Source organism: Miscanthus floridulus, chromosome 18 (assembly GCF_019320115.1).
Source record: "Miscanthus floridulus cultivar M001 chromosome 18, ASM1932011v1, whole genome shotgun sequence".
NCBI lineage: Eukaryota > Viridiplantae > Streptophyta > Magnoliopsida > Poales > Poaceae > Miscanthus > Miscanthus floridulus.
The window spans coordinates 90,312,345-90,339,956 of record NC_089597.1 but is presented as its reverse complement, the minus strand read 5'-3'; the positions used below and the strand labels follow the sequence as shown (position 1 = coordinate 90,339,956).

Below are 27,612 nucleotides of genomic sequence, written 5' to 3'. Positions count from 1 at the left end.
TCGGTTGACCCCCCAAGGGTTGGGTTTCGATTTGTCGGACCCCTGAGGGTTGGCTTCGCCTCACCCGATATCTAAGGGCTGGCTTTGCCTCGCCCGACGTCTGAGGGTAGCTCCGCTTCAGCCAACCCCCGAGGGTTGGGCTCTGCCTCATCCGACTCCCGAGGGTTGGCTTTGCCTCACTCGACATCTGAGGGCTGGTTCTACCTCACTAGACATTTGAGGGCTAGCTCCACCTCGCCCGACATCTAAGGGCTGACTTCGCCTTGATCAACGTCTGAGGGCTGGCTCCGCTTCACCTGATCCCTCGGAACATGGTTCCTAACGGAAGCTCACGTCGCTGCCAATCACTATGGGCTAGAAAGTGCAACCCTAGGTCAAACTTCTAGCATCATGCAGGGAGCGGTCACATCTCAACATGACCCATCCGCACGACATGTCATTCCAAGGGACTCACATCATCCATAGTGATGGATGCGTAGTCACTATGCTGCCTACTCCCTATACGGGCGCTGATCAGCATGCTGTTCGCTGCGCTACCCACCGAGGCAGAGTGGGACATGATGACCTGCTGACAATGCCAGGGCATGACATTATCAGCAGACAGGGGCCCAACGTGGAGCTATCCCTATCACCACTACCGTGTCAGCGGGGCACACATAAAGGAAAAGGAAGCCCCGACGACCCTGAAGGACGTCCTTTGCCTCTCGTTCTCCTTTTTTTTCTCCCATTGTAACCCATGCTTTCCCTTGGACTATAAAAGGAAAAGCAGGGTGTCCCATTAAGGGGCATTGGTTCACCGCACCACATTAGAGCATTGCACATCACAGCGGATCAAGCCAGATCACAACACACCACCAGAGGCTTGTGATTAGTCCCTCTCTCGACTGTTTGTAACCCCTACTATGAACTTTCAGTGCTAGTAACACGAGCAGCAGCCATGAACTGGACGTAGGGACATTCTATCCGAACCAGTATAAACCTTGTGTCTTCTCAGCACACCATCCGAGCCAGACATGCAATAATACAAATTTACTCATTGGTGATTACTTGAAACACCGATAGTAGGTGTGCCAGGTAGGGGCCTTTGCGTGTCTCAACATCAACATCGGGCCTCAGATGGCTAGTCACAGCATCAGCTGGGTCTTGGGCGCACACGTGCACTTTGGGGACCTAAACTTCATCGTCATGGCGGAGGGAGAGCTAGCACGGGCGCCCATCACCGTTCAACCCCTCCACTCTACTGGCCTCGATGCGATCATCGAGGCGCTCAAGGAGCTATAGCTACGTGCACCGGAGGCCCACACCCCTAGGAGCAGCCAGCTTCTCGACTTTGACTACAGGAGGTTGGAGCATCAGCTCAGTGTCTTCCTAGGACCCCAACCATCCTGAGAGGGCCTGCACCACCTCACCTCCTCGTTCGCCAATGTCATGGCATAGCTTACCGGGGGAGAGCCACTCTCCCCCTGAATACCTCATCTGGAGCACCCCAACAGTGCTCCCATTCGGTCTTCGCAATGTCATAGAGACTATTGGCCACCTTGTGGCACAAGGCATGATTCCATCCCCCACAAACGATAAGTTCATGGGGGTGATCGAACACATCATTGAGTCTTTCCATGACCTCCTCATAGAGGAGCCAGAGTCACCCTCTGGCTCTAACTCTAGCAGGGGAAGCCATCACCCCTCTCGTGAATGCTTCATGATAGGTACCCCCGAGGGACATATTGAAAGCATCCATGAGGAGGAGGCTACCCTGATGAATGATCTCGATGATGAGGTCAAGGGGGATGCAGGAGCCCCACCCCACCTGTGGATGGAGGAGCTAAAGGCTTGACACCTAGAGCTTGAGGAAGCGCGACTCCAGCTCAAGTAGGAACATGCGGAGCTCGATCGCAAGATCGAACGCTAGGGAGACAGGGGGCGCACGTGCCATGGCCCATGACGTGAATTGGAGGGTCATCGAGGATGATCAAGTGCTCCTGCACTTCACCTAAGCAAGCCAGAACATCGCTGCTATGGTAGCCTTGCTTAGGGGGCTTTTGGGGCCTATGACGCCTAAGGATCGATGCGCCCACCATGAGATTTGCACGCTGCTCAAGCGTGCGGCTATGCAGCAGGCCAAGAGCTCTCTGTCTCAGCAACACGAGCTCAATGCCAGCTAGTGCATGCCCTCAGAACACCGTTGTAAGGATGTGTCAGTCCACCAGGTGCCACAAGGTGGTAGACAGTGCACCACGGTCCTGGTGCATCAGCGTCTCAGACGCAATCGAGACACACGCGACACCCTCGACACCCGTAGGCATACCTACGATGACCCAAGAGAGGGAGCTAGCCATGGCTACCACTCTCATCGTGGCAGATGCTATGACAGTGGCAAGGACTGAAGCTCGAGCCTCAGCCTACTAGGGCCCGAGGCCTTCGATCGACACATCCTCAACGCTGCCTTCCCACCAAGGTATCGGCCATTGACCAACATCCTAAAATACTATAGGGAAATGAACCTCGGACTGTTGGTTGAGGATTATTAGCTTGCCTACCAAGATGGTGGAGTGGATAATGATGATTTCATTATCTGCAACCTTCCATTGTTCCTGGCCGATTTGGTGTGAACATGGTTGGAACACCTTCCATCCAACAGAATCCAAAGTTGGGCGGACCTGAATGAGATCTTTGTGGGGAATTTCTAGGGCACATACAAGTGTCATAGGAACCCATGGGATCTCAAGAACTACTTACAGAAGGCCAGAGAAACCCTCCTTGGGTATATCCGGTGCTTCTCCCAGTAGTGCAATGAGCTACCTAACATCGTCGACGATGATGTTATAAGAGCTTTCCTATCTAGGACCGCCTGCGAGTCCCTGGTTCATAAGCTAGGATACAAGGGCCTACGAACCACCAAGGAGCTCCTCGATATCACCACCAGCCATGCCTCAAGCGAAGAGGTGGTCGGAGCGATCTTTGACCGCCTCAAGGGCAAGGCAAAATAGGACGAGGACACCAGCAAAGGCGCCTCCAACCGTCTCGCTAAGAAGAAGAACAAGCAGCAGTGTGAGGGCTCACTCGTGGTCACCACCAACCGAAGGGTGGTCAAAAGCCCACTAAGGGCACTCTGAACCACTTCGAGAAGTTACTCAAGGGGCCATGCCTAAACCATGCCTTCCCCATCATGCATCTATACAAGGACTGTGACCTCATGAAGCGGTTCTTGTCCAGAGGCTCCAACAAAGGGGAGCGCGGGAAGGACCTCGATCCGACCATGAACGATGTCGATGGGAAGGATGATGTCTTTTTGATGCTGGATGGATGCCTCATGATCTTCAGAGGGATGATAGCCTTTGACTCCAAGCATCATCAGAAGCTCGTGTGACACGAGGTCTATACGACCGAGCCAGCCACACATGCCTTCCTTCGATGGTCGGAGTCTGCCATAACCTTCAATAGGATAGACCACCCAGAGAACATCCCACAACCTAGGAGATACCTGCTCATGGTCGACCAGATCATTGACACAAAGTGGCTCACCAAAGTACTGATGGATGGTGGCAGCGGCCTCAACATCATGTACGCCGAGATGTTCGATGCTATGGGCATCGATCGAGGGCGCATCTGACCGACTAGAGCACCTTTCATGGCATCGTGCCTAGAAAATAAGCCATGCCACTTGGACAGATCGATCTGCCCATCACCTTTGGGGGCCCGTCCAACTATAGGATGGAGACCCTCACCTTCAAAGTGGTTGGGTTCCACGGAACCTACCACGCTATCCTAGGACAACCATGCTATGCAAAGTTCATGGTTGTCCTTAACTACATCTACCTCAAGCTGAAGATGTTGGGCCTAGGCAGGGTCATCACCATCGGCACCTTCTTCTAGCGTGCCCTCCTTATGTTAAAAAACTAGAGGCAGGGGGCATGGAAACAAACTCTGAGTAAACCTGGTCGAACTGCTAGAAACCTATACCCCAGTGGCAACAAAATCTTTGCTCACTAGCATGATCAGAGTCTTTGTCCCCGCACCCTGAGCTTTAGCCTCCACCTTCTCGAGAAGGGTTCGGAGGAGCCCACCTATGGAATCTCCATCGAGGACAGGCTGACAGGTCACCCAGGTTGATTGGATGGCTCTGGCCACTGCCGAGAGACGGGTACACAAAATTGGGATGCCTCATGCAAGTTACGTTGGCTCCATCACGAACGTCGGACCTAGACCCCATATGAACATATCCAGTAAGAGCTCTTCAAACCCATCACTCGAGCCATTGAGGTAACTTTACCAATTCCCACCTTTCTTTTTCCATGGCACAATCATTTATTCATCCATTCTCCTACAGGCATTCTTACTTTAATTCATCCATTCATTCATCCCATATATCTAAGCATTACATATGCAATTGCTGCATCACAATGCTTCATGTCGCATCACAAAGTAGTAGTCGTCTCATTCGATATGAGCGATGATCGATCGAGGTTCAAAGGCTGGCCAGCGGAAGGCTCGAGGCCGCCTCGCATCAAACAGAGCTAGGGGAGAAAAACCAAGATGAGCCCCAGTGGCCTTGCCCGACCCTGCTCGGAGGCGGACAGGGACATCTTGACCTTTCTCGTTTGATTCTAACCTTGAGTCAAGCCCATAGAATCTTCATCGAGGAGAGGCCAATGGGCCACCTAGGTCACTACTCGGAGTGACATGGGCATCTATCAGGAGGTGGGTTAAGGAGTAGTGGAATGCCACATGAGGGCTATGCTGACCCCGTCAGCGGATGACGGACCTAGATTCCACTCGAACATGCCTGTTAGGGAGCTCACCGAGTGCGACACTCGAGCCATCGAGGAAAGTGTCATTAGCTTAGCCCCTTTGGTTGTAGAAATTGGGGATGGGGTAATGCATGAAACACGGCCGACCCCTACCGAGCTTCATGGGGCTCGGGGGCTCAAGCCGCCCGATCCTAAAATTGGGAGACCAGGGGTTCGAAGGTCAGCCCGCAGAGGGCCCGAGGCCACCTCGCATCGAACAAGAGCCAGGGGAGAAGACATAGATGAGCCCCAGCGGCCTTCGCCTGACCTGCCTAGAAGCGGACAGGGTCATCTCGACCTTCTCGTTCGATCCTCACCTCTAGCCGAGCTCATAGAATCTCCATTGAGGGGGCATATGTTGGAAGGCGGATTAAGGAGCAGCAAAATGCCACATGAGGGCTTTGCCAACCCTGTCATGAATAACGGACCCAGATTCCACTCGAACATGCCTGTTAGCGAGCTCACTGAGTGCGTCACTCGAGCCATCAAGGCAAGTGACGTTAGCTCAACCCCTTCGGTTATGGAAACCGTGGATGGGGCGACAATCACAAAGACGAGCCGAGCCTTGACTAAACCCCTGCTACACATGGGGGCTCGAGGAAAGTTGGACTCATGAGGAGACCAAATGCACAGTCGTAGAATGATGGCTCAGAACCTAAGGGGGGAGTACATGCGAAAATAAGAGACGTTGTCTCCTACTAGTTTTGCTATCTTCTCCTCGATCTTCAATGAAACCTGACCCCAGCAATGGCAAGGGATCATGCCTCACTTGGGGCTAATAAGGGCATAAATACACCCTTTCTGAAATAGTCACCGTGCCTGACCTCTTTCTCACGTTAAACCTAGTGGTAAGGTCTGTGGAAACAAACAATTAAGCATGGTTGGTCAGACTACGAGAGACCTACGCCCCTATAGCTAAGGCACTCTTACTCACCAGTGTGATCAGAGTTTCCCTCCTGCACCTCGGGCCCTATGGTCTTAACAAACAGAAGGGTTGGAACACATGAACCCCTTTTCACACATAAAAAGAGAAGAAAAACAAATTCAATCAAACAAAACAAAATGATAAGTTTGTTCGATAGTACAGAAGGGTCAGAGCTTGTCTGCTTGTTACATGAATGATTACACGACCTATCTGACTAACCCCTTTGGGGGAGAACTATGTCTTCTATCTTGTCCGCTAGGTTCTGCGAAAGGGGAGCCACCACCGTCTCTATCTCATCCAGCTCATGGGCATCGTATCTAGGCGTGAAGCCGAGGCTCATCATCTCCAGGTCGATGCTGTCCCCATAATGAGAATGAGCAATTGTGAAGTATTGGTTGACCCCGATACGAAGGGCATTCCTCTCAAGCTGGCGCACCCGTGCCATGATCTTGACGACATGGGCCATGAGTGAACTTGTCCCCTCTGACCGCACCACCTCTAGGTCATCGCAGACCACTCCGAGGGTGGTGCTTAGGATACTGAGCTCATCGCTCTCCACTTGAAGGTTCCTCCTCTCCTTGGTGAGGTCCACGGCTAGTTCGACAGAGATGTTGTCGGCCTCTAGCCTCTGGGTCATCACGGTTCCAAGCTTGGCTTGGAGGGAGCTGATCTTCTACTACGTGTCATCATGCTCTCGGAGGGCCTTATCGTGGTCCTCGTGAGATGTGCCATGCTCTGAGTGGAGCCTCTCCGTGTTTTGGAGCAGCTTGTCCTGCTCCTTGTGCAGCCGAGCGACCACCGCAACGTCTAGACTCGCCTTCTTCTCTAGGGCCACGAGCTTCTCCTTGGCTCCTAGCTTCAGCTCCTGCTCCTTCTCAACCTCAACCAAAAGGTCGAGGATCCACCGGTGGGTCTTGGCGTCCTTCTGGAGTAGCTCGTCCTACTCCTTCCTAACCTTGGTGGCCTCCTTGTCGTCTTTCCATGACCTCACCGATAGGGCCTCGAATGCCCTCTCGGCCTCATCAGCATGCCGATGGGCCTTAGCCACCTGCAACCGAAGACTACCCACCTCCTCAGCAAGGGGAGTCAGCTCAACCACCTTTTGTTGGGCGGCAGCAAGCTGAGCCATCACCTTCCCGTGTAGTCATGCCTCCTCAACAAGGTGGTCACAAGTTCCCTTCTGCTCACAAAGGAACCGCGACTTCCCTCAGCTACGAGCGATGAGGGACTGAAAGAAGATTATGGTCATAATACAAAAATATGTGGAGAAAGGAAAAAGCAAGAAGCAGGATCAAGCAAGTACTCGGCTAGCTAGAATGACAACGTCGGCCAAGTTACCCTGGGCATGATCTAGAGCTTCAAGCATGGACATGACTCCCACATCGAGGCTCTCCCACTCCATGCTCTCGGCGTCGTCGTCAAGGGTGAAGAGCACCGACGTCGGGTCCTCTAGATTTGTCCACCAGAGCAGGGGTTTGCCTTACGTAGGCAAGTCGTCGCCCATCAACATTAGGGCCAGAGACGACTCTCCATCGACTCCAAATGCCGCCAAGCCCTCTCACCACGATGTTCTCGCTAGGATGCCCTCTCTGGTGATGGAAGGGGTCAGCGGTACGGGCACCGACCTCTCTCCCACCACCACGACATCTGGGGACCCCTCGGCCACGTCCCCCTCCGTCCAGCCCACGTCGGGCACCGTGGCTTGGGCCGTCGGTGGCGCGAGTTGTGCCACTACCTTGGGTGCCGCCATGGTTGCATCTGGCTGTGGCCTGCCTGTCACAGCTGCTGCCACCTCCACCTGCGTCAGCGAGGCCTTGATTAGCTGCGTCGCGCCCACAGTAGATGGCACCACGAGTGCGGAAGGTAGTTCTGTCTGCCCATCATCGACATCGGTATCACCTCCATCGTCGGCTACTCAGCGACCTCCGAAGGCGTCCCTCGAGCCCCTACACCCGCTTGTCCCGTCGAGGGCATGGGCACCACCATGGGCGGTGCCTGACCGGTCGGTGATGCAACCACACCGGTGCTGCTCCCGCCCAAAATGGCTACGATGCCAACCGACGGTTGCTGCCCCGCTTGAAGGGCGATGCTCTTCTTTGGTGCCAACGCCAAAGGACTACGCCGCCTCACGACGCTACAAGGAATGAAAAGCATAAGTCACGATGAAAACAGAGAAAAATAGAGGAGCTAGTGACTTACATCGGTGCTATTGGGTGGCAGATACGTTTAGGGGGTGAACCCCTAGACCTCTGCTCTACCTTGTTGGGGCGAGGCCGTTTTGAGCCCGCCCCCTGCTCTTGGGTAGAGGGGCTCGCTCCCCTTACATCTTGGGGCGTGATGGCAGATCTGGCTGCCCCTGTTGGCTCCTGGGGCAAGCCGATAGTCTAGCCCATGTCTACCGGCCCCACGAATGCACCCTCCCCTCCATGGGACGGGAAGGTCCTGACTCCTACAAGGATGAGTAGATACCTGTTAGCACAACCTCGCTCCCTAGGTCATCCCACTCGATGTCACCGACTACCTCATCGTTGTCTTCCTCATCATCATCATCGTCGCTGTTAGTGTCCTCCCCTCACTCTCGTGCCTGCAGCTTCCGCTGCCTCTTCTTCCTCTTGTCCTCCTTTGCCTTCCTAAGCCACTCGCCCTTGGCGCAATTCACCGCCCTCACAGACAAATCCCTCAACAACAGAGCTGGGTGATCCATGAGGACAAGGTCCCTCGACTGGTCCCCCCATCTCAATGTTAGTATCAAGAGGTCAGGAGATCAATTGAAGAGGAGGCATGAGGAGAGGAAACTTACATAGACAACACAGCCTGGTTCCTGCCGCATCGGAGGATGCCCTGGGTACACGAAATCAAGGGGGGCGCCCGCATCGTCCCGTGAAGGCTCCATTACCTCCTTAATGTGTTGTGTGAGTTCAAAGGGGGAGAGCACTCCCTCGGCGAGTGCCGTCCCATTGAATGACACCTCGGGCGCCATCGCATATAGCGGAAGTGCCCGTCTCATCAATAGCGCCACCCTCCTCATGGGGTAGGCCCCAATGATGCCCAACCCCTTTAGGCCATTCTCCTTTAGCATGCAGATGGCGGCAAGGTGGTCCTAGATCCTCTTCTTGTCCTTCTCTGGGACACCCCACTTCCTCTATGATTCTAGGGCCTCCTCGATCAGGCGCTTGGTGAACTCCGGTAGGGGGGCATCGACATCGTTCTTGAGATAGAACCACTATGAATGCCACCCCTTATTGGAGGTCGATAGCCGCATCGACGGGTACTCACCGACCCGGTTGTTCCAGAGGTGGATGCTGGCGCATCCCATCGGCATATGCATCTCCTGCCTGCCTCCCTTCTCCCTCTTCTTCTGGAGGGTGACGGTGAAGAAGTGCCACCACAGATCAAAGTGGGGACTGATCCCCAAGAATCCCTCGCATAGGGCGATGAATGCCGCCATGTGCTGGATCCCATTAGGGTTGAGGTGCTACAACTCGATCTTGTAGTAGTGCAGCAGCCCCCAGAGAAATCTGTGAGCAGGGGAAGCGAACCCGCGCTCATGGAAGTGCGCAAAAGACACCACATAGCCATCGGGTGGCGATGACATCTCCTCCTCACCGGGAAGCAACCACTCCTTGGCTGAGGTCCACGCACAAAGAAGGCCGTGATGGACGAGGCCCTCCATACACTAAAAGGTAATGTCAGAGTGGCACCACAGATCCATTGGAAAGATGGGGGTGGGTGGATACAAGCTTGACGGCGGCTGGGACATGGATGTAGGAAGCCTGGGCGATTGGCAGTGGCGGTTGCAGATGCGAAGGCAAGAAGGCAAGGTATGAAACCCTGAGGGGCAGACCCTTTTGGTTTTATAGGGGTGATGGATGCGTGGAAACCAACCGTCCGCCTAGATCTCCATGCCTGCCACGATCTGCCACAACGTCATGCCATGGGATATGCGCATGCAATCCCTATCCTTTACCTTGGAAAACTCACCAGACATTCACGGGATACGTCGCGGGATATCCGAGCGGACCACAACTCGTCACAAGTTAGAGGAATACAGATCAGAAAACACCTCTACGGCCTGCCTAGGCCCAAGAGCTCGAAGGTTGGCCCATCAACGGGTTTGACAGCCGCTCCAGACACCCTTAAGATAAGGGATGGAAAGGGATGGGCCCGCAAGCGGTCGGTACCTAGGCGCACGAGCGCCACGGGCATCTCGGCCCACGATCAAGGCTTAGCCAGGCTGACCCTAGTCGGATCCCCACGAACGGGATGATGGGACCCTAATCGAACCATCCAGCTAATGAACCACCAAATCTCACGGCCATACCCGCGAAGGGTCTGACCTCGACAAGAAGGAATCACCGTCCATGCCATGGGTGACAAATGAAGGCCAGGGCCCTCAGAGTCCTCCCTTTTGGAAAAACCTCCATAAGAGTATTCTACTCCTCTATAGGCTCGGGGGCTACACCCACCGGGTGTGGTTGCGCGCCCCCACTGGCAAGTCAAAAATTCCCCCAGGCGATTCTACTCGAATCACCCAGGGGCTCGGGGGCTACTGTCGGGGACCAATAATAGGGTACCCGAAGAGGAGGAGCTAATAACCATCAACGTTGATCCATCCAAGCTGTCAAGAGTGCGACTACACCTCTTGCTGAGCTCTGCCTCATTCGACCACCAAGGCCATGAGCTTCGCCTCGTCCAACCCCCGAGGGTGGGCTTCGCCTCATCCGATGTCTGAGGGCTGGCTCCGCTTCGGTCGACCCCCGAGGGTTGGGTTCTGCCTCTTCTAACCCCTAAGGGCTAGCTCCGCCTCGCCCGACGTCTGAGGGCTAGCTCCGCTTCGGCCGACCCCTGAGGGTTGGACTCCGCCTCGTCCGACCCCCAAGGGTTGGCTTCGCCTCAATCGACGTCTGAGGGCTGGCTCCGCCTCGTCCGACATCTGAGGGCTAGCTCCGCCTCACCGACCCTCGAGGGTTGGGCTCCACCTCGTCCGACACCCAAGGGTGGCTTCGCCTCACCTGACGTCTGAGGGCTAGCTCCGTCTCACCAGACGTCTAAGGGCTGGCTCTGCCTCGCCCGATGTCTGAGGGCTGGCTCTACGTCGCCTGATGTCTGAGGGCTGGCTCCGCTTCGCCCGATCCCTTGGAACACGGTTCCTAATGGAAGCTCACGTCGCCGCCAACCACTATGGACCAGAAAGTACAACCCAGGGTCAAACTTCTAGCATCGTGCAGGGAGCGGCCACGTCACAACACGACCTGTCCCCACGACATGTCATTCCTAGGGACTCACATCATCCACAGTGATGGACGCGTAGTCACTATGCTGTCTACTCTCTGTACGGCCGCTGATCAGCACGCTAGTTCGCCGCGCCACCCGTCGTGGCGGAGTGGGACGTGACGACCCGCTGACAATGCCAGGGCATGGCATTGTCAGTGGACACGCGCCCGGTGTGGAGCTGTCCCTGTCACCACTACCATGTCAGCGGGACACGCACAGAGGAAAAGGAAGCCCCGACGACCCTGAAGGACGTCCTCTGCCTCTCGTCCTCCTTTTTTTCTCGTATTGTAACCCATGCTTTCCCTTTGGACTATAAAAGGGAAAGCAGGGCATCCCATTAATAGGCATCAGTTCACCGCACCACGTCAGAGCATTGCACATCATAGCGGATCAAGCCAGATAACAAAACACCACCAGAGACTTGGGATCAGTCTCTCTCTCGACCATTTGTAACCCCTACTACGAACTTTCTGTGCTAGTAACACGAGCAGCAGCCACGAACTGGACGTAGGGACATTCTGCCCGAACCAGTATAAACCTTGTGTCTTCTCAGCACACCATCCGGACCAGACACGCAATAATATAAATTTACTCGTTGGTGTTTACTCGAAACACCGACATTATCCGATGGGTATAGCCCCCAAGCCCCTAGGCAACCCTGGAAGGGTCGGTCGTGAGGTCTCTCGATCGGGAACCTTTGATCCTGAGACTTAACATACCCATGTGTTAGGATCTCGTCAGCTGGCTCAGGTCTCTGAAGTCCTCAAGTACTTCAAGAAAAAGGATGGTCAATCTGACTTTTGTGATCAAGGTTTTTAAGTTTGTCATAGATGTCTGCCACTCCCTTAGTTTTTTTCGAAGAACTTTGAGCTTGGCAGTGATGTTCTTTGCACTGTCACTAGGACCAGCTATTTGGTTGCAAGTATTTACCAGGATATCCTAAAATTCTGCATGCTTTAACCAAAAAATTTCAAATCGAAATATTTAGTTTTTTTGTATCAATGTTGAGACAGAAACTAAGCAAGGACAGTGATCAAAGGGAACCACATCCAGGGCTTTAGCTGAAGTGTTGGGGTAGGAGGTGGTCCAGTTGTTGGATGTGAAAACCTAGTCAAGCTTCTCAAGAAGTGGTGATGGCTGCATATTTGACCAGGTAAATTTTCTTCCTTGCAACTTGATTTCATTTAATCCCACTATGCTGATTACAGAGTTGAATCTGAACATTTCTGCCAGGTCACCACCAGGTTTGTTTCTGTCCTCAGGTTTTCTGATCAAGTTAAAGTCTCATAAAATTATCCACTCAATATTCCCTGGCATTTCAATCTATTTCAGCCAATTAAGGAAGGATATTTTTCCCATCAGATGTACAGGGTCCATAGACAGATGTGAGGATCCAACTAGAGTTATCATACTTTGAACAGAACTGAATAGAAATGGCAAAATAATTGGAAAAAAATTTTCTGACCATCAAAGACCATGCTTCTTCATGCAATTAAGATTCCTCCAGACGCCCCAACTGAGGGGAGGAAATCAAAGCTATCAATAACATGGGGACAAAATTTTCCTCGGAAAAGATGCATCAATATTTTCCTTTTTTGTGTCTTGGAGGCAAACTATATCACAGAAGGCATCAGTAATCTTATTCTTGACAGGGGCCCATTTCCAAGTAGAATTAATACCTCTTACATTCCAAGTCAGGATATTCCAGCTTTTGGTTAAGATTTGATTCATTTAAAAAGATGATAGAAAAATAGTCTCAAAGATGCATGCTTAACATACATCAACGGTTTGACATGCACTAACTGTTCAACTTGTACCAATAGCTCCTAGACTACTATAAGTTCGGGATCCAAAGTACTTTTACCAGTCATGATTAACTTAGCATTACAGACACAAGTTTTCAGACTCGCTAAACTTTCACAAAAGTGGCAGAGTCCCCAAAAGAAGCAGCCTCTCAGGCTCCAAAGCTTTCTTCTTTCAAAGTTCATTTTCGTCATTGTTTTCTTGTTCTGCCTGTCTCCCTATAGGCCTAGCTACGCCTTCACTGTCTTGCTGCTTCTGGTTCAGCTTCCTTTCCACTGGTTCAGTCTTCTTTTTCTTGTACATCAGGGTCTCATCAGTGAACTCCTCAGCATCCATCCCACAAAACTGCACACCAAGATTTTTGATTACTTTTACTGAAAGAGTTGATGGTGAGGGAGTACAACAAATGCATTTCTTGCTTGAACACCCTGATGGTTTGAAACCATTATTATTTTTCTTGACCCTTTCACTTCTACGTACCTGACTTTCCACTATAGGTGTCAGCCTCTTGTGGCCCTTCTCTTCTTGTATGGTGTTCCTATTTCTTCAATTTCTTGGATCAGCACACCCTTGTTCTTTCCACTGTCCTGTCCCATGGAGCTTCCAGCTTCTGTGGACACATTTTCAGAGCTAAGAACGCAGATTTTCTTAATAACAGGACATTGTTTGGGTATTGAGAATGAGATGTTACCCTGACTATTGGAGATCTGAGCAATTGCAGTCGAGGACAGGAACTTAGTGGCCCAGTCAAAAGTTTCTAGAGACAATAACATTGAGGTAAAAAAGTAGGACCAGTTGGTAGGGATCTTTACAATGAAATCACCAGGATTACCTTTGGAGAAGAATTTATCCCATAGCTTTGTTGCCTCCTTTGTTCTGGCTTCCTCCCAAACTCTGGAAGCAGTGTCTTGCTGCAAGGTTGGCATCAATGCCATTCCAACCATAATGTTTTGCTCATCTGGTTCTGCTAGAACTTGCTGATCCTGAGCCTGATTAAGACCATTGTTCATGTTTTCAAAGCCTTCAGACCGCTGATCCTCATTCATCTATTCCTTAGGGCCCTGTGGCTGCTGGTCATCAATGATCTGAATGTCTCCAACTATCTGCTCTGGCTGCTCAGGTTGGTCAGGAAAGCCCTCATCCCCAGGTCCCATCAGTTGGTCTAATGGTATCTCTTCATAAAAAAGGATGACTGGTGAAGCTGGTGGTCCAACTTGGATTGGGACCTCTAGCTGCATTTCTTCATTAGCTATCTGCATAGGCTCTTCTTCAAGTGGGTTCAGAATGTAGACCTCTCCCTGTGGTTGCAGCAAATGTTGTTCATGCATATTATTCTGGAGGTCATTTATCTCCAGAAAATCCCCATCTTCTCCTGGCACTACTGGGTTGAAGATAACTGGATGCAAATCCTGGTTAATATCCTGAACTAGAGCAGGCAAATTGAGAGCTTCATTCAAATCCTAAACCACAAAAGGAGCATCTTGCATGGGCTGTTCCAGGGCCTGAATCTCAGCTGGCCATGAATCCCAGGCATCTTGCTGCTGATTGTCATTCTGCTCTTCCTGATCATTGAGCCTATTCACAAGCTGCCCAAGGCCAAAGAAATCAAAAGGTACTCCTGCCTCCATGTCCACATCTTCCGGAATCGGGTCTTCATCTGGGGGCCCTGCTGCTGTGGGTGATGCTGAAGGACCTCACACTGCAGTGTCCAGCACTCCCCATCAATTGTGTCAGGTCCGAGTACACAACAAACTGAGGCACCCTTTCTAGATAAGTGACTCTCGCCCTTACGAGCACACAGGCAGCGGAAGCAATCATCAGCTTCCCAGAGCAAGACCTTTGCAAACTCTCCAACTACACTGTGGATGTGCTTCTCCGTCCAGTAGTCATTTGGCAACCCCAACAGAAGCAGCCAACACTCATGGTTGAACATAGCTCTACGCCAGTTGCGTCCTTCGTTATGCTTGCAGAAGGAGACCGTGACATCCCCCAAAATATGAGGGCTTTCCGTAACAAGGGTGTCACGATCATACGTGTGATTGAAGCGAATCAGAGCTTGCCTCAAATGCGTGGGCTAAATATCAAGGAAAGCAGTAGGACGCTCAAATCATAGAAAATCTCTGAGAACGGCCCTTACCACAGCGAACTGCATCGCGTTGGCTGGCAGCGGGTTGAAGGTGACGATGGCAAGATCCTTGTTCCTCGCTGGCGGTCTTACCGGAGCAACCGCACGCACCATGAACACCCGATTGGGGATTTCTCATGTTGCATTCCTTCAGGGACAAATGGAGCAGGATCGACGCGCTGAAACGCCATGTCTTCAGCGAAAGCGGTTGGAGCGGAAGCAAGCGGAGGCGCAGGGCGAGGAGGTGGAAGAGGGTTTTCAGGTGGCACTGTTGCCGCGCTTGGTGAGGTACGGCAGGAAGACGAAGAGGCAAGTGTCCAAGAAGCAGGGTCAGCAGCCAAAAAGGTAGAAGTAGAAGCAGGAATGGGCCACTGCCGAGCCAAGGGGGTGGGCTCACTGGGCCAAGGAACAGTAACAGGTGGCCCCAAATTCACACTAGCCCCTGCCGGATTCAGCGGAAAGGCCTTGAAAAGCTTCCAAAATGTGTTAAACACCGGCGGTTGGAGGCCGAGGGCCTATCAGCACAAAGAGAATGGAAGAGCCCAGCGTTATTATGGACGACAGCTTTGGCCTTGGCCTTGAATGCAGTAGATTGCTGTCGCTGGTCAATTAGAGGGGGGACACGACAAAGCGCAGCGATGTGTCCCCGACCCATACACGCACGACATCGGATTGGTTGGCGGCATTTGACTCTAGGGTGACCCGCCGCGAGGCAGCTCGAGCAGGCCACGGCCAACCGAGGGAAGCCGGCATGCGGTTGATTAAATGGGCCAGAGTTAATGGCAGGGAGGCGCTCAAAGGCCGAGCGCCGAGGAAAGAGAAGGCGGTCCCTCAGCTGTTTTGAAATTTTTGGCTTCTCAATGGGCTCAAGATTGGTGCCAGACAGAGGGGGAGATTTAACCACATCAGCAAAATATTTTTTCTAGTCATGGGGCTTTGGACATCCGTCCAGGAAACCCGCTCTTCTTCTTGGAACAAACGAAACTCCATCTTACAGTTCGGACCGCCATTGCCCCAGAGGTGAAAGAACAGGGAGAAAAGATCACGGGAAAAGGCCGTGCGACTCGACCCGTGCAGTGCTGTAGCTAACGCATTAAGTATCTCGCCTGAGGAGTACGTTCGCAAGAATGAAACTCAAAGGAATTGACGGGGCCGGCACAAGCGGTGGAGCCACAGGCTTGGAAGAAACAGAGAACTTGAAGGTACGATCACTGAGGCACGAAACCTTGAAATGGGGGGCAGAGCCGCCAACGGTGGCCTAAAGAATGAGGCCGACAGAAACAGGACAGAGCTTGAACTTGCGCAAAAGAATGAGGCCGACAGACCACAAGCGCAAACGAATCAGAGCCTAAATCTGGCCAGGAGATAGGCCTTTGCAGACGACTCCAAACATCAGACTGAACTTTACGCCCCGGCTCAGAGGATAGCCCCGGGAGCTCAACCGGCAATGGCGGCAGAGACGCCGCCACGGACAACAAACAGGGGGCAGAGCAGGAAGAGGGTGCAGGACTCACCAGAACTTGCTAGATCCCGGCCAAGATCCTCATCCTTGGCGAAGGGATTGACGGCGATAGCCAAGGCACCGCTAGGCCATCATCCCGATTGATGACCAAGCAAGGAGGACGGCCTCCCAACTAGACGCCCATACGACGAGAACGCCCGGCGGCCGGGCAAGGAGGCTCCGTCGTCCAGCCAGGGCCAAGGCACAACATCAAGGCCAACGGACGGCGCCAGAGCTAGGGAGTCTGCCGGTGGAGGGTCGGCGGCGAGGGCTGTGGTGGGCGTCGGGGCCAGGATGGCCGCCGGCGCGGGGTGGAACGGGGCTCAGCAGCTCCGCTTCAGCTCCGGAAAACCTACCCTAGAGCAAATTGATTATCATCGTGCTCGACATTATTTGAACGCCATTTACATGGTTGACGCAACTTAACAAATATATGCTGGACACCGGACAGTATGGTCGTCGTCAAAACTATATGACAGAACAGAAGCGATCTACAACGGTCCTGTTATGGGTGTTTTATCATCATAGTAGTGCACCGTATCAGGCCCCGGCGCAGTAGGACCCTCCGCCTCCTCTTCTGATGTGATGTCCAAGGTGATCTCCGTTGTGGGCGAAGAAGCGACGACCGCCGGTAGGTTCACGTGTGCCACGGTCTCCAGGGTGCGAGCGCCGTGCGCGGGCGGAATGGACGCCACTGCCACAGCGATCAGGAGGATAACAATGAAGGTGGCGAGCTTGGCCATTGTTTATCCAAAGCAGTGGTGGTGTTTTGAGTTGCTTGGCGTAGAATTGTGTTGGAGCTTGAGTCCTGGATGGGTTTTATATGAGAAAGTGTAGTTGATTTCGGCTCAGTATCTGTAACGGAGCTATAGTTAAAATGGTGTTTAATTCTACTGGCATGAGTTATAATTCAATCTTCTATGTCTAATAAATTAACCCATGAGTTGATGAAGTTACTTGCATTGCTGGTAGCCTGGCACGCTGTAACTTACATATGTATTTGATTACACTATTATTATGGTTGTTTTCAATGGCAATAAGAGTAAACTCTATGACTTTTTGGTGAAATTCATGGGGATCAAGGATATCTGCTCTGCGCCTGCACAACTTCGGCCTCGCTTTGGATAGATAGATTGTGGAATCTAAGTTAATAATGTTATACTCTTTTTTCGAGAAGTCAAACCGATGGAATTTTGACTAAGTTATATAAAAAAAATGTATTAACACTCATGGTATGAAATAAGTACCATTAGGGTAATTATGGAATATATATTTTTAATCAATTTTATTGGAGACACAAATATTAATACTCCCTCCGTTCCTTAATATAAGCCATATAGATTTCTAAAGAAAATTTCAAAATATAGGTACGTATCAGCTCCCACGGCGATTAATTTGGAAACCTTCCCACCGTACATAGTATATGCCCCAACCAATCCCTTAGATTTAGGAAGCAATCTGATTGGGAGAGAGAAGATGACCTGATTTTCTCTTTTTTCCTCGGTCTCACATCATTTCCCAAGCCGTGCGTTAATATTGGTGCTAAAAACTATATGTCTTATATTAAGGAACGGAGGGAGTACTATTTATTATAAATCTGATAAAACTTAAACTAGTCTGATTGGCATAATTTTTATAGTTGTATTCTTTTGTGAACGGAGGGAGTATACGTGTCATGCTATCTTCATCGAGGATATGTGGAAGAGATGTACACGCGAAAGGTTAAAGTTTTATTTATTTGTTCTGTACTTACGGAAAGGAGGTGTCTGCATACGTTTTCAAGTACGAACCATAGTTTGTTTGTTTTTTTAAAAGATAATAGTATATAGTGACATTAAAGTAACACTTGTTTTTGTGATCATCCACTCTCTCCTCCGTATCTGTACAGGTTAGAGTAGTGTGTCCAGACACGGTCAAGAGTTTGATCCCAAAATAAATTGGAACGCATTGCAATGGTCATTGGGCAAGTCTCCAAGCATCCTATGCATTACGAGTTCGAGCAGTCTGTGTCCAGGGATGTTACAGAGTTTGATTCCAAGATAAATAAGAACATATTATACGGTCATTGAATAAATCTCCATACTACAAGTCGTCCAATAACCTCACAATAAATACATTATATATATATATATATATATATATATATATATATATATATATATATATATATATATATATATATATATATATATATATATATATATATATAGAGAGAGAGAGAGAGAGAGAGAGAGAGTATATTCAGTAGCCAGCTACAAAATAAGTTATTCTGTAGCCACCTCCATTTACAATAATTTTATGTACTAATTTACGATAATATCAATACATATTTACGATAGTTGAATTACTATAACACATGGGGATATTTATCATAACGTTATAGTAAACCACTTAGTAAGGAATTACTATAATCTCGTAAATTAACATAGTAATTATCATAACTCAAAGTGGCTACATAATAAGTTATTTTATAGCCAGCTATATATATATATATATATATATATATATATATATATATATATATATATATATATATATATATTTATATATATATTTATATATATAACTACTATCCTATAGATATATATTGCATTTTTTATACTCCCAGCCTCCCAGGAGTAGCTACTCCCTTCATAATATGCCACTCGATTCTATCCATATGAGCTAATTATTTGGGTTTGTGCAGAGTAGGATCCGATAAGTAACGTCTTGCATCTGTTATGCCTCCGTGCATAACTTTGTATATTCCGATACAAAATAAATTATTTAATTATTTGGGAGTATGTATGCATACAACGTATCATCTTTTATTTAAATATTTGGGAGTATGTATACATACGTAGTATCATTTGGGAGTATGTATACGTACGTAGTAAATTATTTAATTATTTGGAAGTATGTATACATACATAGAAAATTATTTCATTATTTGGGAGTATATGTACATACGTACATCAACGCTGAGTAATGAGAGTACATTACTCAGAGAAAAAAAAATTTAATACTGTAGTAGTATGAAATATACTTGCACCAAAAATGGGAAAATGTAGAACAAACTTTGGTAAAAAATGTAGAACAATGTATTGCCACTGCTATAATCTAAAAACGTATCGAGTGATACAACCATATTGAAGTATCGAATGATACTTAATTTATGAAAAGAGTATCCGATGATACTCGTCTGTGATAAAGTATCTAAACATACTCTTTTTTCAAAAAGTATCTAAACATACTCTTCTGTGACAAAGTATCTAAACATACACTTCTCTGGAAAAATATCTAAACATACTCTTCTCTGAAAGATAGTATCCAAGAATACTCTTTTTAATTCATAGTGACTGTCGACGACAAGTGCAGAGAAGCAAGGAGAGAACGCCTGGTATCCAAGATAAGATGATTTGATTTAAGTAGTAGTGCGATAGCAGCAAGATCAATGGAATCAACCGGATCTGCAATCTGCAAGGATATTAAATTGGAATTAACAAATCGATCACAACAAGAAGGATTAGTGAATTGAGATGGAAACAAGCAAACACGGATGAGCAACACAGATGACAGACGGGGGGCTAGGCGCTCTTGATCAGGAAAAACAAGCAACACGAGTGAGCAAGAGATCTGCCTACGGATTGACAACAAACTAAATGAGAAACACACGAATGGATAGATGGTGCTGTAATCGGTAATCCTAATTCAGATTTCAGAGGAGGTATGGACTGTTCGTTGTCGACTCAGCGCACGAGAACAGAGGCGTCGCTCGAGTTGGATAAGCCCGCCCGCCCGGCGGAGGCAGCGCACACGGCCTAGCGGCAGATACGCGCGGGCCTGGCAGCGCCACCGTCGCCGGGGCCACGAGCGCGACGGCCTGGCCGCGCCGCCGTCGATGGCCTGGCATACACCAGCTCGTCGGCGACAGGAAGTGGATGAGCGGACTAGTGTTCTGTATGCGAAGACAAACTGGCTAGATGAGGACGAGGATGCAGTCAGCCATGATTTGTGCCTACGTATATACTCGACCCACCATCTCCCAGATCCGTTTTCCACGCTAATTATCCGGACACCCGCTCGTACGCTGATTTTTAAATTCACGTACTATATACGCATACTGCGAGTACCGACGGTAGAAATAATTTCCGTGGAAACCGTATGAAACCCTTTGGGGCAAAGTAATTTTTGCTATTGGCTCGTCTGAAAATCTTTTTGCGTCGATAATGTACACCTGTGGACACGTTGTTTTCAGTAATTAAGTACATGTATGGGAACGAAAATAATCAAGTAGCGTGCTTTTGAAGATCACAACTAATATTAATAAATTACCTGAGAGATGTTTGTTCCCTCATCATGGACGTACGTAATGACCCACCCATCGTCTTCGTGGATTCCATTTTCCTTTGCAACGAATTGAACTCCAGAGCAGAATTGCTTCTCTTGTAAAGCATGATACTCCACTGAGATAAATTGTTTGTTTTCCTGTGTTTTTTACTAGTGCACTTCAGTCGTTGCTAGAAAAATATATATAAAAAAAAACTGGACCGGTAGGGAAGAACCGCCCCTACGGCATTGCACTGAGAAGAAGATCATTTATTTGGGTAATACTTTGTACTACATACTAACCTTGTCGTGAACGTCAAAGTGCAGCTTTGCTACCATCTTTGATTCTTTTGTCAGAGAACAAAAAGTCAGAAACACCATGGCATTGACATTTGATTCTTTTGTCGATCTGGAACTGGGTGCGCAGTGCTTACTCCGACCACGGACTTGATGTTGTCGGTGGTGACCGGAAACTGCAGGTCACCTTCCCTCTGAATCCTCAGCAGCACGTCGAGCAGGTCCTCCTTGTCGTCGTCAGGCGCTCTGCTCTCCCCGTGCTCCCGGACCATGGCGTCCAAGAACGCGACCACTTCCTGCCGGTGCTGCTTCATCCGGACGGGCATCCGGCTGACGAGCAAGGCGAGGCGTGACGACGGGTACAGGTCCGGCAAGCTCATGTTGGCGAGCAGCTTGAGCCCGCGCTCCAGCATGGCCAGGAACGTGTGCCGGTCCTTGAACCGTCTCCCGATTATGGCGCGCACCGAGGAGTCGGCGGCGTACACGGCCAGCAGCTCGCTCAGGTTCACCACCGAAGCCGCCGACGCCACGGCGCGGAGGAGCCGCCCGGCCTCGTCCTCGCGGACGGGCCGGAAGGACTGGACGCACCGGGAGCTGAGCAGCTCGACGGTGCAGATCTTGCGGGTCTGCCTCCACCCGTCGCCGTAGGGCGCGAAGATGATCCCCTCGGCGCCCTCGGGTATGGCCAGCCGGACCATCCGCGTCACGGGGCGCCTTGCGAATTCGATGTCCCTCGCCTTCATCACCTCGCGCGCGGCGTCCGCGGAGGAGGCGACCACGACGGGGAGCCCGCCGAGGCGAAGAAGCACGACCGGCCCGTGGCGCGCCGCCAGGACACGCATGGCGTGGTGGGGGAGCGCGCCCGCGAGGTGGTGCAGGTGCCCGATCACCGGAAGCGCCCACGGCGACGGGGGCAGCCGCGGGCCACCGCCTCGACGGCACAAAGCTCCACGACTGAGCCACAGGAAGGAGACGACGGCCAGGAGGGGGAGGAGGAGGAGGTGGTGGACTGGAAGCGCCGGCTTGGTGCTCCAATTATGAGTGGCTGGAAGGAAGGAGCACCTCACTCAGACTGAAGTAGTCAAGTGCAGCTTTGACTATTTTATCCCAACAGACAAAAAGTGTTGCCCCACCATGGACCATTTGTGAGGTAGCAAATGAAGGCTGATTTCTCACTAGGACAGTTCTCTGATATTGACATTTTCTATACTCAAATACTCAAATATACTAGCGATAAGTTCATTGCCTTTGAAAAACAAAATAAGCAGGGGATTTTATTGGTATTTTGGCTGGTCCCATTTGGAGTGACTCCATATCTCTTCAAAGCAAGAAGTCCAGGCGCTGTTTGGAATGGAGGATTTCCAAAGAAAAAGCAAGTAAATGAATTTTATAGAAAAGTTATCTCAACTTGGTGTTTGGAACAAAGGAAAAGCTGCATTCCTTTCCAAGGTAAAGGCTAACCTTGCTTCAAAAACATAGGAAAAAAGCATCCAAGAAAACCTAATAAAAAAATTCCTACAATGTTTTCTCAAGTTCTGAAGCATGGAACCTTGCTTCTTGGGCACATGTGACATTTTTGTTTTCTTGCAATCCAAACACCCCATAAATTTCTATTCCTGTGTTTTCAAATCATATAGTTTTCTACTTTTCACTCTATTCTATTGCTGCGTTTTTTCTATTCCTTTGTTTTGCATTCCTGCGTTCCAAACAAACCCCCAATTTTGAGCACGGAATATCCTCAGAGTATGATTTGGACAACCAAGTTAAAAAGAATGTCTTTGACTATTGAACTACAGAAGTAGGATAAATTTAGCCCTCTAGCTGGTTTTAAAGATGCGTCTCTACTTAAAATTGTTTGACTAGGTATAAACCTTAAAACATCACTTATTTTAGGGCGAAGAGAGTATATAACAATTCCTAACGTCGTTTTTATTAATGTTTGATAACTTTTTTTCCTACTGCTGCAACATACCAACATGGTTGCTAGTAATAATAATAAATATATATATGTAAGTTACACCATACTAATGCACGTAACTTCATCAACTCATGTATTAATTTATGAGACATGCAAGATTGAATTATAGAACTCATGCCAGTAGAACTAAATTAAACACCATTAACTATATAGCTCAGTTACAGTCACTGAGCAGGAATCAACTACACTTTTTCATATAAAACCCATCCATGACTCAAGCTCCAACCAATTCTACGCCAAGCAACTCAAACACACCACCACTGTTTTGGAGAAACAATGGCCAAGCTCGCCACCTTCATCGTTGTCCTCCTGATCGCCGTGGCCGCACGTGGCGTCCATCCCGTCCACGCACAGCGCTCGGCCGCTCGCACCCTGGACCTGGAGACTGTGGAGCACGTGAACCTACCGGCGGTCGTCGCCTCTTCACCTACGACGACGGAGAACATCTTCAACGTGCCATCAGAAGAGGAGGCTGCTGCGCCAGGGCCTGATACGGTGGACTGCTATGATGATAAAACACCCATAACAGGACCGCTGTAGGTAGCACGCTCCTGTCATCTATAGTTTTGACAACGACCATGCATACGGGTGTCCAGCATATATGAATTGGTGCTGTATTTGTTAAGTTGCGTCAACCATCAGCCTGTTCGCTTGCTCATAAACGATCATAAATTTTCATCCAGGAACAGTGTTTTTCTCTCACACCAAATCAGCCAGCAGTAAATAATCCATGATCGTTTACGGCCTCCCGAACAGTCTGCATATCAATGGCGTTCAAATAATGCCGAGCATATGTGACCATTCAGCAGCAACAAAATGAATACTGTCTGAAAATAATTAGACGACTCTGTAGGATTAAATAATTTAATTTACAGATATAAATCATGAGATAAGATTAGTGACAGGCACCGGCCGGCTTAAGTTTTTTTTTTTTTTGGAAAAGCACGGCCGGCTTAGGTTAATGTTATGTTTGTGAGTTTTCGTGCGTTTGGTATTGGAGCCTCCTATTACAAAATTTCAAAAATTCAAATCCTAGAAATAAATATGAAATCTCATACCGGAAGAAAAACTATTCAATTTTCCATATAGAGGGTTCACTATACTAGTAAACAAAATTTATCAGACCCTAGCGATAACGGCGTGGCTAACGTCTGGACATCCGGACACCCGCGCCTGCTGCAGTGCTGCCTGTACGCATGCTGTGCTACGCCCTGCCTGTGGCCTGCCCGCCTCGCCCGCCTGTTTGCACCTGCTGCTGCCCGCCTGTGCTGCTCTATTTCCCGTGGGCATGCACAGTGGGGACTACCCGTGGCCGCTTCGCTTCCCGCACACACATGGGGGACCGCCTCTGCCTGCGCTCGCTTCCCGCGCCTGCTCATGAAACACTTGTAAAATGAAGCACTTGCTACAACATACGTCTGAAACAAATAAAACATTTAAAACAGGCTTGCAACATATGTGTATAGCCACTGCAACATATGCAACATCTAGATAATAAACACTTGCAACATGGGTTTGAAACAAACGAGACATTAAGAACATACACACCGTTGGCGGTCCTTAACTCATATTTTCACCCGCCAACTTTACATAAAATCCATACAAACATACACCAAAACTTAGTAAATAGGGTTTATACTAACGAATTCCATAAGTTTTGGTGAGTTGATCATTTACAGGACACATACTTGTACTACATGGAAAAAAGAGTTAAAGTGCGCAACCAGGAAAACATAAACGTAGGACTCTACGCAAACAAATAGAAGGAAGGCCCACTTACCTTGCAAACTTAGGCCGAACACCCACGTGGCTACGCTCCTAGACCCATCAAGCAACCCACCTGGCGAAGGCGGTGCCAAGGCGGCCTAGCCAGGGTACGGCCGCACCGCCACTAGCGCCTCTCAGGCCCACCTTCAGTAGGGCGGTGCATTCAATGTCCCTAAGGTCGGTTGCGGTGGGGCTTTCCTAAAATACCTCAGCAAACCGTCCTTGGTGAGCTATAAAAGGAGGAGGCCACCCTCTCACATTTCATCAATGAAGGAAGACATAACACAAGAGAGAGCACAATGTAGCAAGAAGAGAAGAAGAGCCACACTCATATCTTAGCTTATAGCTAGTTCAAGTGTAGGGAGTGAGAGAGTAAGAGTGGAGAAGTATCGGAGTTGTCGGCTACCTCCACTTGTGTACTCGGGGCCCCTTGTACTTTAGTAGGAAGGAATGTGTTTACACCAAAATTTGGAAAGAAGAATGTGGAAACTCGAAGCTTCTAAGATCATGTCATCAAGAAATCGATTGCATAAGGATCGATATTAGCTGATTCAGATGCAGCACTAGAATCAGCTCTCTTCAGATGACGCCAGCAGATAACGATAGAAAAGCTACGGTTAGCGTCGGAGAAAACATGTTGGTACTCTACAAAAAGGGAAAGATTATGGTCCAAGTTATCTTAAATTAGGAATGTTTTATCTTATGCTAGAAATTGTAATAAGTCGTACTTAAGAAGGATTCATGCTTAGGTTCCGGATATAAATATTAGACCCCGGCTATTGTAAAAGGGACATCCAATCAATCAAATACAATTTACCTTTTTTCGGCTCCGGCCAACCCTTAGGAGTAGGAGTAGAGTAGATCTCGGTGAGTTCTTCAGCAAGCAGGGCTGCATCGGTCCGGTCGACCTCCGGCTTATTTGTAAGTACCGTCATAGGCTTATACTTTGGTTTGTACAGCTGCATCGATCCGGTCGACCTCTACTATGAGCTCTAGTATAAACTAGTTATCAACTCTTGTCTAGTTCAAGTACGGTTGCATCGATCCGCTCAACCTCCACTGCTCGAATTAGATTAAGGTCAAGTTATCGGCTCTACCTAAGGGTGATGTCCTTCGGGTAGATTCATTAAGTTACCAATATTGCTGATGTTCTTATTGATATTAGTTTGCAGCAACATCAATTTACCCGGTCGAGATCGATCTAGATCGGCCTCATATCCTTTTAGTCCATCGTTTGCTTGTCACAATATGATGTTTCTTACTCTAAGCGACGGGTTATGTTTCATCGGCTATTCTATTTCGATCTTGATCATGCATAGTACGCGGTTAAGACGTGTATGATCTTGAAGAGGTTTGCTGGTTAGTTAAATCTGGTCTATAGTTCGCTATTATGGCTGTAACGATCCAAAGATCCCCATTGATGGCACTGTAGTTTTGGAGGATGCTAATTAGTAGATTTGTTCTCGATTAGGCATGACCTTAACTGTTTGCTATGCCTGCATCGGCTAAATAGCCGATCACCTATGCTTTTAACGTCTACAGTGTGTGTTCATGATTCTGTTAAGCGTGAATAGATCTGTATACTTTAAGGTTTTGATTTGTTGTCTTTATCACGTCTGCATCGATCCGGTCAAACCCCACTGTTAGAGATAGTAGGTTAAGTCCGAAGAGCCCATAGGTTTGTTCATGTGAAATAGTCAATTGTTCACACGTTGTAGGCCCTTTTCACCTGAATCGGCTATTTCAGCCGATTCATCTGAGCCTTCACGTATAGCATGTCTTTTCGGAAAGCCTGTCAAAGTATAAGATGATTTTACGAATTCGTCGGTTTTAGTTTGTTATTATTATCATAGCTGCCATTGATCCGATCAAACCTCACTGTTAATGGTAATAGATTAGATTCAGACGTGTTGTATGTCTGTTTGTATTAGATAGTCGATTTATTTGCATGTTATATCCTTTCATGATTAGATTCATCGGCTCAACTGATTCATACTAGTAATATCTACCTAGCTGATGATCTCATTTACATCTATGTGTACTGTACCTGTCAACATAAAATCAATCGCTACCCACGAGCTTTACAGTCCTATAATAGTCCGATTTCTGTGCGTATCGACTATTTAGTCGTTTTTTTCCGTCTGGCTACTCCCGAAGCGGCATACTTAGGAACTGTCTGGGCATAGTACCGGCATGTTCTACCTTAAATTACTGATAAACTTTCTCTTCTTGTTAATTGTAGGGTTCAAATTGACTGACACAGTCTCGGGAGGAATACGTAGGATCAGTTATCCCTGATGTTGAAGCCAAGCAGGATCTCTGGCTCCATCGAGCAGATCCTTCTGGCTTACCGTGTGTCAACACATTTTCATGTCGATAGAATGCCGAGGAATCATTGGCTCCTCTCCACTTGTACCTCTAGCGAACCGAATACTACTTGGAGTATAAGGTTCGTGTTTATCTTCGATGGTGAGTTCTACTTTAAGCTAGTCTTGTTCATTATTTACTTGCGGGTTCAGTCGTCCGCTCTCATAGTGGATACTCTAGTAAAGGGTCCCTGATAAAGATGGATAACCCTGATCGATACTAGAGTAATAGTCGATAGCGTAGACATAGGTGTCTAGGCTACCTTCGTTTGCCTCAGTTCCCCACGGTTGAGGGATTGGCAGCAAGTGATGACAGCCCTATCCGTCCCCTGTAATCCCCCACATTCGGGTTTGGTGTAGAGCTAGAAGCCGGAGGTACTTGGCAGACCAAGTATAAGCCGATGCCCGATGTAAGTCTATAGTGGCAAAGCTATCTTAACTTAGGATCTCTATCCCTAGAAAACCTCGCTACCCGAGCTAT

At 48.9% G+C, this 27,612-nt stretch overlaps 2 protein-coding genes and 1 long non-coding RNA gene across 3 annotated transcripts; 1 reads left to right on the top strand and 2 right to left on the bottom strand.

The window, feature by feature from the left end:
* The first annotated feature begins 7,076 nt into the window (after positions 1–7,076).
* On the top strand, positions 7,077–7,859 carry LOC136524165 (uncharacterized). Its single transcript, XM_066517626.1, has one exon. The coding sequence runs from the start codon at positions 7,077–7,079 to the stop codon at positions 7,857–7,859; it is 783 nt and encodes a 260-aa protein (XP_066373723.1).
* A 5,430-nt stretch (positions 7,860–13,289) lies between these two features.
* LOC136521258 (uncharacterized) lies at positions 13,290–13,765 on the bottom strand. Its single transcript, XR_010775518.1, has 3 exons — positions 13,622–13,765; positions 13,481–13,546; positions 13,290–13,399 (listed from the first exon to the last, which is right to left on the bottom strand). It is a non-coding gene; the product is annotated as an uncharacterized lncRNA (long non-coding RNA).
* Positions 13,766–21,025: 7,260 nt separating this feature from the next.
* On the bottom strand, positions 21,026–22,221 carry LOC136524164 (premnaspirodiene oxygenase-like). Its single transcript, XM_066517625.1, has 3 exons — positions 22,161–22,221; positions 21,158–22,065; positions 21,026–21,070 (listed from the first exon to the last, which is right to left on the bottom strand). The coding sequence occupies exons 1-3, from the start codon at positions 22,219–22,221 to the stop codon at positions 21,056–21,058; spliced, it is 984 nt and encodes a 327-aa protein (XP_066373722.1). The 3' UTR covers positions 21,026–21,055.
* Positions 22,222–27,612: the final 5,391 nt, after the last annotated feature.

Coding starts and splice junctions, on each gene's coding strand:
- LOC136524165 (XM_066517626.1), top strand. CDS start 7,077: ATGGACATGACTCCCACATCGAGGCTCTCCCACTCCATGCTCTCGGCG.
- LOC136524164 (XM_066517625.1), bottom strand. CDS start 22,221: ATGTCAATATCAGAGAACTGTCCTAGTGAGAAATCAGCCTTCATTTGC. Junction 22,066..22,160: donor CATTTGCTACCTCACAAATG/GTCCATGGTGGG, acceptor CCTTCCTTCCAG/CCACTCATAATTGGAGCACC.